Here is an 11,101-nt window from a genome sequence, read left to right as displayed (position 1 = left end):
GCCAAGAGGTGCTCAAGAGAGCAGAATCTCCAAAGAGAACACTGAAAGAAAACAGAAATGCTACAGGATGCCCTGGCGAAAGATTCAGGTGTGGGAGAATGGCTGACCTGCCTCATCATTGACAGAAGGAGGGGAGAGGTCACAGCATCTAAAATTGACCAATCAAAGAAGAGTCCCCATTCATAGGGTAGCTGAGTCTCTGCCTATATACCAATACTCCCACCCCCAGCCAGGGTTTTGATTCTCTGCCATAACACACTATACTGTGATCTCATCGCTATCATAACTTAATTTCCCTCATTCTGTCCAAAGATGGATGAAATTAACTAAAACCCATTAAAATGCCTCGCTCAATCTCTGCCATATCACTGATTCAAACCTCACTTCAGAGTTCAGAATTCACCAAACTTCCCAGGACATACCTTCTGCTAATGCCATGACATCATCACCACATGTCATGAGGGAAATCTGATTCACTGTTATGGATATCTGTGGCTTCACGTGTTTTCTGGTAACTTCAGATTACTGTCTGGCACTATGCGTACATTACCGTTCAGAAGGGATAAATTACCTTTGTTAAGCACAGTATTAATGCTACTTCGCAATCATACATTGATGCATTTACATAGGACAATTTCTTATGCAGACATGTTTACAAGGTCTAATTAAAAAGCAGTGGGAGTGAACAAAAAGACAAAACAAAAATAAATACAAGTTACCAAATAAATACAAAAATAAAGTACACAATGGCAGAATGTGTATTAATTAACATAAGATCAATATACTTTACTTATACCATATGAAAGTGAACTTTTTTTACATTAAAATAAAAACATTACGTAGCCTAAATCGCTATCGTACTGGATTATGGTGCCAAACGTGAGATACATTAGAATTCATTCGCTATGAGAAGGCTATTTTTACAACGCTGCTCGCTATTTTCTATTATCTACATAAAAACATAAACGCACACTACATTAAGACTATGGAGTAGGCTACGGCTGTAGTCTTCTACTGAAAAATAAAATAAAACCAACTCTGGCGGTTAGACCAGAGACTGTAAAAAATGGGTTAGACCCTATCCGGATGTGCCATTGACTTCTTTTACAACAGCAGATTCATCTGACCAACAATCTCCTTGTGGAATATTAATAACTGCATTAGCAATCATAATCTGAACATATATCATATGTACATAATCACTGTATTGCTTAATGCTTTTCTATTTATTTTAATGTTTAAACGGTTCGTCGTGCCTCTATACTCCGCCGTGGCGAATCTGATCAGTGAAATGGACTGAGTGCAAAAACAGAAGGAAGGGAAGCGGCTTTGAGTGAACAAAGGAGACGCTTGTGGTGCGGGGGTGAGTCGGTCTTTTTTTGTTCGATTAAACGGTTTGATGACCGATGTATAAATTTAGATAAGTGGTAGAATACTTGTGCTTTAATTGTGCTATTACGCTACTCATGAACACCGATTTTGTTTCGGTAAATTGAATTTCATCGTTATCTAGCTTGCTAGCTTAGCCATTTATTAGCTAGCGACATGTTGCAGCCATTGATTCATTTCCTCGCTTGCTATTTTAACCTAGCTTGCTATGTTCGCTGCAGTGCATCAGTCATTATTTAGCTAGCTGCCTGGCTAATGTTGCTATAGTTGGCTACACTTAATCATCGAGCAGGCTACGTATTTCCTCTATTTTTATCATTTTAGTATTACCACTAGAACCATAGTGCTCGTATGTTTAGCCAGCTGGCGATAGTTCGTGCTGTCGTTTCTCTGCAAGATAAGTTAGCTACGTTAGCTTTCTAGGTTCGCTAATTGTTTGCTTCCAAGCAAGCATAGTTAACTAACTAACGAACTTTGGCTTGCCATTCATAATAATACATAGGCTATAAGACCGGCTATACACCAGACCGAGTGGAGCAGAAAACATTTTAGCTAAGTGTTTCATTGTAAGTTGGGCCTGATTGGTTGTATGGCTATCTGGCTAGCGCTAGTCGATCTGTTGTTTTTGTGATTAGCAACATTAGCAAGTTGGCTAGCAAATGTGACTTTTGGATTACGAGTCCTGTGACCGACGTCGCTTGCTAGTTGTACCGTGGCTGTCTGTGTGTTTTGTGGCTGTGAAAAATGCGTTTTTGTGTTGTCTGTTAAGCAGACTCGATTGGTTATTTGAAGTGTTGACATATATATTTGTATGCTGCATAAGGGATCATAATTTGGCATCATTGGCGCATCTGTCTAGATCGAGAAGATGAAATAAAGTGTAAATAAAGTCTGTGAAACACACCACGCTGCTTTTCCCCCCCATTCTAAAAAAGATGTATTTATTACAGAATCAATGACCGGAATAGCTTGATATCTTCCATCCGTCAGCCAAGATGTCAAGTAAGGAAATTTCAATTCATGTGGTATCAAGGTAGCAACAACCAATCTGTAAGGTGGTTCTTCGTGGCAATTTATGGCAGTATGACTCCATCTCTCCCTCCATATAAATGTCTCTTGTGCAAGTAGGAACTTGGCCCATCTCAGCCAGCCATTTTAATTTTTTAAATCTTATAACACTTAGTAATGACTAATTTCATTCATACAACATGACTCTGGTCATGAAATAAAACCTAACCCATATGGCACCAAATCATTTGAATGTGAAGTTTCTCATTACAAAAAAAGAAAGAAAAGAAAACAAACCAAAAAAAAAGAAAACCTGACATGAATTTCTCCCCTTTTCTCCCCCCATGCAGAAAGGCCATCTTATGCCCCTCCCCCCACCCCAGCCCCCACTACAGTAAGTATTCCAGAGACCGAGACAGGGGCCTATTATCTGCTAAAGATAATGGAGTATGTACCGTTTCTGCCATACCCAACGAATGTTTGCGCCACTGAATGAAAGAATGAGTTGGGCACAGTGGCCTTTAATTATTATGCCGCTGTGCTCATTTGGAAAAGGCATGTATTTATCTGTATTCACCTGACTCCAAGGGTTAAGGTGTTGGAAGGCCTAGGACCCCCCCCCCCCCCCAAATAAAATGACCATGAATATGGTTATAATAATAGAACAAACCCACCCCCCTCATTTGATAGCCATTACACACAGGGAGTGTCAGTAATGCCAATGAAAGCTCATTCCCGCTTTGGGGGGTACTGCTTCTGCATGACTTTGGGTCTTCTCCTTCCATTCATTATTTCTTTTTTTTGTCCTCCCCTCTTTCTTTGTGTCATTTCTCATTCGTGTTTTTGTCTCATTTGTTTCCATCAGCAAATGCCCAACACCCCAGGGTTTGTGGGATACAACCCTTACAGCCATCTGGCCTACAACAACTACAGGCTCGGAGGAAACCCAGGCAGCAACAGCAGGGTAACGGTAGGAACATTTACAATCCAGAGCGGAGCAGGGTCTCAGAACCGACCGCGGTGAGGCGCAATGGGCCGCAGCAGAATCGCAAAAACAAAACAAACAAAAACCCCAAAAACCAGAACGCCAGGCTAGACAGGGAAGGGCCGAGAGCTTCTGCTCTGAAGCTCTGTGACAAGTTTTCTGTATTGAATGGATGAGCAGTCTCTCTCTCTCTCTCCCTCTCCCCCCCTCCCTCTCTCTCTCTCTCTCTCCCTTTTGTTCCTACCCTCTTCTCTCTCTTTGTCTCTCTCTCTCTCTCCCTTTTGTTCCTACCCTCTTCTCTCTGTCTCTCTCTCTCTCTCTCTCTCTCTCTCTTTTGTTCCTACCCTCTTCTCTCTCTCTCTCTCTCTGTCTCTCTCTCTCTGATCTGGATTCCAGCTCACACTAGGCCTTTTGTTCTCCATTCCATTTAAAGTCTACACACTTGCAATACACTTCAGGTTCTTTGCATACATACATATATACACACACATATGTATACATATTTATATACACATATTTATATATGTGTATATATATTAGATACACACAAAAACAAAAGTCAGCAGCTTGAAATTGATGTCCTTTCGCTTAATGGCGGTCGATCATTTCATGGACATGTCTTCTTTTCCGGTCACTTCATGGCAAATCCAAAATGCCCGCCACCTATACCTCTGCCTCTGCCTATACCCCAGTCTCCCTTCCCCCCCCCCGGCTGGCCCCTCTCTGTGTACCTGCCTGCCCTCATTCGTCTGCCCCATAACTGCCAACAGCCCAGAGAACTGTGATGTCGTGTTGCTATGGCGCCTGGCACCCGTTGGCATGGCTTCTGCCTGGAGGCTGCCCGTTTGCTCCAGTGGCGTTTGCTTGTCGTAACTGCCGCCCAATCACGGTGCTCCGTGTCCTGTGTGTTTCACTGACTGCCCCGATTCAAGCAGGCGCCATCTTCCTGCTCTGAAAGACATCCATCCTTGTATTCAGCCAAATTGCTTTTTTTATTTCTTCTCCTGCAATGACTGCTGAACGCGGAAACGTTTGTGGAAGTTTCCAGTGCAGATGCGGATTCTCTTCACCCGGCTGCGTATCCCATGATCACCTCGTGTTCTGTGTGTCGGTTTGTGTTTCTGTTGCGCTGTAGGGTGGCATTCTTCATCTCTGTGCCAGGCGTTGGCACGGGCCCTGCACTTATTGGTGTGTGTTTTGTACGTTTTATTTTCCACCCAGAATTCATCAGGGATCACAATTCCAAAACCACCGAAGCCCCCAGACAAGCCTTTGATGCCGTACATGCGCTACAGCAGGAAGGTAAGCCCCCCCCCCCCCCCCCCCCCCCCCCCGCCCGCGCTCCAGCCAGCGACCGCCCCCTCGCCAGCCTTCTGACCTTTGACCTCGCGGGTTCTGTGTGTTTCGCTGTGGAGTTTGTAAAGAGCAAGGTTAAACCATATGGCCTCCTCTGGTCTGTGACCTCTCTGCTCAGGTTTACAGTATTGACCCCCCCCCCCCCCCTCCTTGCCCCCAACCCTCCCCGTGTCTGGTTCTCATCATCAGGTTTGGGACCAAGTAAAGGCCTCCAATCCAGATCTGAAGCTATGGGAAATTGGGAAGATAATCGGTGGCATGTGGAGAGACCTCACTGATGAGGAGAAACAGGACTACTTGAATGAATACGAAGCAGAGAAGGTTGGTCTACAGGGCGTGGCTGTTTTGGTTTGACCTGGTGTGTGGGGTGGGCGGGGTGTGTGAGGGGACCTCGGGGGCGGGGTGCGGAAGTGTCCCAACGCCACTTCTCGCCCCCGCCCTCTCTCTCAACGGTGCCATAAGGGGGACATCCCAGATGAAATTCGGCTTTGCTTTGGCTTCGTTGGAGCTTCACGGGCTCGAGGCCTGCTCAGGAACGGGCAGGCGGCACATCTGGCTCTGCAAAACTATCTTTGGGAATACTCTGGAGATCCACGCACTAAATTCCCTACAATCCCTGAGACTGTGTACACAATACTGGCTTTCAGATCTGGTCACAGTATTGTTAGTGGTCCTCTGTTCTTGTGTACCTGTGGGTGTGTTTACCTGCTCCTGTGCTATTCTCATGTTCTGTCATGTTCATATTTTGTCATCGTTCAGATGCCCCTGACCACTGACAACTTAAATGCCTGAGAAATGCACTATGATCAGCGCAGCAGTGAAACGTGACGCTGGAATTGGCCTGCGCCTCGACTGCGGTCCACAATTCAAGTTAAAGACGGGCAGAGAAGCTCTTAATTCAGGTGGCGAGTGCAGCCTCAGAGCTCAGAGCTCATACTCGACGAGTTTAGTCCTTCTCTCGTCTGTTGTGGTGCGAGATGACGCTGAAGAATCTGTCCAAGTGAGAGACCAGCAGCACCTCCGTTTCAGGCTGGTCTGAAATGTAGGAAATTAACTGACTATCACGGTCGATACACCAGAGTTACATTTTTATAGTTAAAAATTAAAAGTAAATCAGTCAAATGAGTTGTCAGCATGGTTAGCACCATTCATCGCATACGTTGGCTTCCAGTTCTGTCTGTGAACACAGTTTCTGGAGTTTTGAGTGACGTGTCTTGGCAAAAGCAGGTTTTCAGTGTCGTGACTCCTCCCACGTTCTGTTATCGAATCTGTGACTGTGATTGGCAGCCCCAACGGGAAGCGTGATTGGCCGTTGTCACTCAGCAATTGGGGGAGGGTTTTCAGTGGGCTGGGTCATCCCGTGGGTGATTGGATGCCTCCCAGCTGAGCTTGACCGCCCAGTGGCCCCCTAGTGGCCGGTGGGCTGCAGTGCGAGGGAGAGACGGCCGGTGGCACCGTGGGCGAATCACTGGGCCGTCGGCGTGGAGACCGGCCTGTGAATTCAACTGGACACCCCAAATTGGGAGACCATTAATAAAAATTAAAAATAATTATTTGTATATATATATTTTTGTGGTTACAAAAAAAGGGGCTAAAGAGTTAGAGGTAAGAGCAGTATTGCTCCATTATGCAGGTGAAGCAGGTGAAGCAGGCGTCCTGCAGTCGGCTGAGGGGTGGGGTGTGAGAGGCGGTCCGCGGTGCCAATCGAGCCGTCAGTGCAGGCCTCTATAAAACACCTGTTCCAGCTGCCTGCAGCCCAGTGAGAGACAGTGGAGAGGCTGCAGGCTAATCACTGCTACAGACTACCGGCTTGTCTTATGGCAGCCTGTTAACTCCTGGGGTTGCCTGGGAATCGGGAGTAAAAAAACAGGAAGATTGTAATTGTTCAAATGCAAATTATTTGTCCTTTGAATTGCTTCATAGCAATAAAATACGCTAATAATAGAAATGGTGTGAAGCATGAATGTTTATATGCGTGATGCGTATATAAACGTTTTTGGGCTTGAGCTGAGCTGGAATGCGTGTCGTTTGGGGGTGCTGCAGCCCCCGTGAGCGTGTGAAGGGCGGGGTTTCTGACGGCCCCGCCTCGCCCTTCTCCGCAGATCGAGTATAATGAGTCCATGAAGGCCTACCACAACTCGCCGGCCTACCTGGCCTACGTCAACGCCAAGAGCCGCGCGGAGGCCGCGCTGGAGGAGGAGAGCCGGCAGCGCCAGTCTCGCCTCGACAAGGGCGAGCCGTACATGAGCATCCAGCCCGCCGAGGACCCCGACGGTACGGCCGCGCCCCCCACCCCGCCCCCACTGCCCCACCGCCCCGCCCACCACCCCGCTCTGCCCCGCCCCCACTGCCCCACCCTGCCCCTAACCCCACCGCCCCGCCCTGCCCCCCCCACTGCCCCACCCTGCCCCCACTGCCCTGTCCCGCCCCGCTCTGTCCCGCCCCCACCGCCCCGCCCTGCCCCGCCCCCACCGCCCCGCCCTGCCTCCCCCACCGCCCCCACTGCCCTGCCCCACCCCCACCGCCCCGCTCTGCCCCGCCCCCATTGCCCCGCCCTGCCCCACCCCCACCGCCCCGCTCTGCCCCGCCCCCACTGCCCCACCGCCCCGCCCCGCTCTGCCCCGCTCTCTACCACCCCGCCCTGTCACCTCCAAAAGATTATTTCTGCCGAGGGGGGGGTCACGTGTGTCATGTCTCTCTGTCCCCCCCCCCAGATTACGACGACGGCTTCTCCCTGAAGCACACGGCCGCCGCCCGTTTCCAGCGCAACCACCGGCTGATCAGCGACATCCTGAGCGAGAACGTGGTGCCGGACGTGCGCTCCGTGGTCACCACCGCCCGCATGCAGGTGCTCAAGCGCCAGGTGCAGTCCCTCATGGTCCACCAGGTACGGCACCCCGCCCACCCCCACACCATGGCCCGATCTGCCCCCCGCAGACCCCCCCCCCACCCCCACACGCGCCGAGGCCGGCAGTCTCCGCTGCAGAGCCCTGTGAGACGTGATTGGTTCCTTCTGACCCGCAGAGGAAGCTGGAGGCGGAGCTCCTGCAGATTGAGGATCGCCACCAGGACAAGAAGAGGAAGTTCCTGGAGGCCACGGAATGCTTCAACAACGAGCTGAAACGGGTGCGTGTGCAGCGGCTAACCGGCTCTCCTCCCGGCGGCCCCAACCGGCTCAAACCGGTTCTCTCTGCCCACCGGCAGCTACAAGCTGCGAGTCTTTAGAGGTTTCGGGAATCGCAGTGTGAAAAGGTTTATGATTAAATGTTTAAATAATGGGCTGTTACCATCCGAAGCTTGCTGGGCTTTTTTTCAGTTTATAGAAAAACAAGACGGGCCAAACCCATTTCTGTTTCTCCCGAGAGTCGTTTTCTCACACATCCCGGCGGCTGGTGATCGAGTGCAGAAGTTACGCAACCCCAGAGCTGACAGGTGCATTCACGCGTGACGAGGATGTTCCCTGAGCTGCTGCAGCCCTTTGGCCGTGGGTTTGACAAGCTGCATAACAACCTGCTGTCAAAACTGCCAGTTAAGCGTTCAGTTTGAGTCTGAGATGTGAGGGCTGAGGGGATCGGAGGCGTGTTTCCCACACAGTGTGAGGCGTGTTTCCCACACAGTGTGAGGCGTGTTGTTAGTGCACAGGAGCACGAGCGCGACTGACCCCTGACCCCTGTGCGATGACCCCTGACCCCGCGCGTTTCCCCAGCTCTGCGCGCTGAAGGTGGAGGTGGACATGGAGAAGATCGCGGCGGAGATCGCGGCGGCGGAGGAGGCGGCCCGGCGGCGGGCCGAGGAGCGGGAGAGGGAGGTGGCGGAGCAGGCGGAGAGGGCCGCCGCCGCCCCCGAGGAGGAGCAGCCGCCCGCCGCCAGCGAGAAGCCGGCCGAGGAGCCCGCCGACGGCCGGCCCAAGAAGAAGAAGAGGAAGGACGGGGAGGAAGAGGAGGAGCCCGCTGCCATGGAGATGGGTAGGCTCCATACACAAATTACTCTTTGTGAAAGTCTCCCCTGTGATTGGCTGCTCCAGGCAGTGGGTACGCAGGGCTCTCATACTCTTCCTCATGTGATGAAGGATGCTTTTACTCTCACTGTAGGTTACCCACCAGCGCCCTCATCTCCATTTCTGTCCTCTTTGGCTTCTGTGGCACAGAGCGCTTGCAGACATGCAAACTGCACATTTGATTCCCTTCCAGAAAAGGCTTTGCAGACCATGGTGTTCAGACTCCTGCTACGGTTTAATGAGTGAAAAAAAACCCCGGCACAGATCTCTAAGGGTTTTAAGGGAATAGATTTCAGTATTGTGATACGTGGTTGTTTATTTAGTTTTATTGATACCTACCTAAATGCCTCTCCAGAATCCCCAGAATTCTTTCATGTTGGTTTTGGGAGATCTGTTTCTGCAAATCTACGGTTCTGTAGGTTTTCACTTCAACCTTAATTTGGCACACCTGATACTATTAATTAGCAGCTGAAGGAGATCTCTAGCTGTTGAATGAGGTGTGGTTTGTTCGGGTTGGAGTGAAAACCTGCAGGATGGTAGATCTGTAGGGACTGCCGCTGCCAGGACTGATTGCTTGTGGTTAACCGGCAGCAGCAAGTTGGAGAGAAACGATGTTTGGTTTAGTGGGCGGAGTCGGTGGGCCCCGGTTTAAACCCTGCGCTCTCATTGGCTCCCGCACAGATGAGCCGCGGCCGGAGAGCCAGCGGGCGAGCGAGGAGGCAGCGGGCGGCGGCGAGGACAAGGAGAGCGTGCCGGAGGGCGGCGACAGCGTGATGGAGGAGGGGACCAGCGACAGCAACACCAGCTCCGAGAGCACGGGAACACCTCCCGATGACACCCTCCCGCCCGAGCCCGCCCCCGAGGAGGGGCCCAGCAACAAGCCCGAAAGACCCCCCCCCCCCCCTCCCGCCTGAGCCCGCCCCCGAGGAGGGGCCCAGCAACAAGCCCGAATGACCCCCCCCCCCTCCCGCCTGAGCCCGCCCCCGAGGAGGGGCCCAGCAACAAGCCCGAATGACCCCCCCCCCTCCCGCCTGAGCCCGCCCCCGAGGAGGGGCCCAGCAACAAGCCCGAATGAGTCCCCCCCCCCCCCCCCCCCCAAAACAGCGCTGACCACTCCCCTGTCCCGCACACCCCACCCCCCCACCCAGCAGCCCTCAGTCATAGTCCGTCAGTCATTGCCACACGTTTTTAACCTCGCCTGGATCCTGCTGCAGCAGCGCACTTTCCACACGGGAATGCTACTGAGCGTGTGCACGACTCCGCAGTGTTACCCGCGCTGCTGAGGGGAGGTGCAGGGTTCACTGTGTGGTACCGTTTCCCCCCATCTGTCCCAGCCCCCCCCCCACCACCACCACCACGCGGATGGCGGTGACGCTCATGAATTTCAGCGAGGCCCAGTGCTGCAGGCTGGGTGTGCGCGCAGTAGAACGCTCAGCGCTAATCCGGCTCTGTCTGAGCACGTGCGAGTCGCGCTGGGGCCGCCTGCGCTCTGTAAGTGTCGGTCTAACGCTCAGCGCGTCCTGCGCGGGAGCGGGGGCGAGCTCGCGCACTCGCCGCTGCTGCTCACCGGCTTCAGCAGGTTCATTTTGCTTCGTTAGGGTCTTTCCTTTTTATTTACCCCATTTCCCGTATAGCCTCGTCACGTTTATGTAGTTCCTCTTAGCCCCGCCTCCCAGCCCTCTTTGTTTCTTTTAGTATTTAATTGTCTTAGAAAGAGAAAACGATTCAACTGTACGCAGGTTTTTATCTTTGCTAGTTCCATTTTTGTATCGCTGGATTTGATTCCCCAAATAAAATTTAAACCCACGTCTTTTGATTCATTATTTGTCAAAACTTCAGTTTCTTATAGTCTGTAACAAGGATTATATGAGTTGGGAAAGATGGTTCAGGTGAGCTTCAGATTCTCTTTTTCAGTGGAGTATGTTTCATTATTCTTAATTTTAATCATAGTTTTATCCATGCACAAGATTACTGAATAGCACCCATGGACGCAATTTTTTTAGTTCCACAATATCAGGACAAATTTGCAGTTGTAATTTTGCTTGCTCTACCCTGGTCCCCAGGCTACTGATTCAAATACCTGCAAAAATAAGTACAATCAAATGTCGAAAATCTTTGACTGTGTAGCCTGTTTGCATCCACCGGTGTTATTGGCCATTTAAACTAATATTTCATCTCCGGACAAGAAGTTAGGCATTTGCTTGAAGGTAACTCTTAGTTGAGATTGTTTGATATTAGTCACCATTCTCCACCTTCTTTGCCCACAGCTTCAAACAAACGACTGATTAAAAAATTGCCAACGGCTGCTTGTCATTAATGCACCGTAATTATAAAACAAAATTGTTGGAATTTACCGCAATTACAGA

General features: G+C 50.8%; 1 protein-coding gene across 1 annotated transcript; it reads left to right on the top strand.

The window, feature by feature from the left end:
• Window positions 1-1,192: 1,192 nt before the first annotated feature.
• Window positions 1,193-9,649, top strand: smarce1 (SWI/SNF related, matrix associated, actin dependent regulator of chromatin, subfamily e, member 1). Its single transcript, XM_035397455.1, has 11 exons — window positions 1,193-1,363; window positions 2,340-2,391; window positions 2,748-2,791; window positions 3,263-3,361; window positions 4,604-4,684; window positions 4,928-5,059; window positions 6,841-7,012; window positions 7,453-7,625; window positions 7,763-7,864; window positions 8,445-8,703; window positions 9,417-9,649. Exons 2-11 carry the CDS (start codon window positions 2,385-2,387, stop codon window positions 9,647-9,649), a joined length of 1,302 nt encoding a protein of 433 aa, XP_035253346.1. The 5' UTR covers window positions 1,193-1,363; window positions 2,340-2,384.
• Window positions 9,650-11,101: the final 1,452 nt, after the last annotated feature.

This window comes from Anguilla anguilla, chromosome 17, assembly GCF_013347855.1.
Source record: "Anguilla anguilla isolate fAngAng1 chromosome 17, fAngAng1.pri, whole genome shotgun sequence".
Classification (NCBI taxonomy): Eukaryota; Metazoa; Chordata; class Actinopteri; order Anguilliformes; family Anguillidae; genus Anguilla; species Anguilla anguilla.
Note: the sequence above shows the minus strand (reverse complement) of the source record. Positions and strands in the feature narration are given on the sequence as shown.

Excerpts from the sequence above, each read along its gene's own strand:
- smarce1 (XM_035397455.1), top strand. Across the intron at positions 5,060-6,840 it reads ATGAATACGAAGCAGAGAAG|ATCGAGTATAATGAGTCCAT; the intron begins GTTGGTCTACAG and ends CCTTCTCCGCAG. Across the intron at positions 7,865-8,444 it reads TCAACAACGAGCTGAAACGG|CTCTGCGCGCTGAAGGTGGA; the intron begins GTGCGTGTGCAG and ends GCGTTTCCCCAG.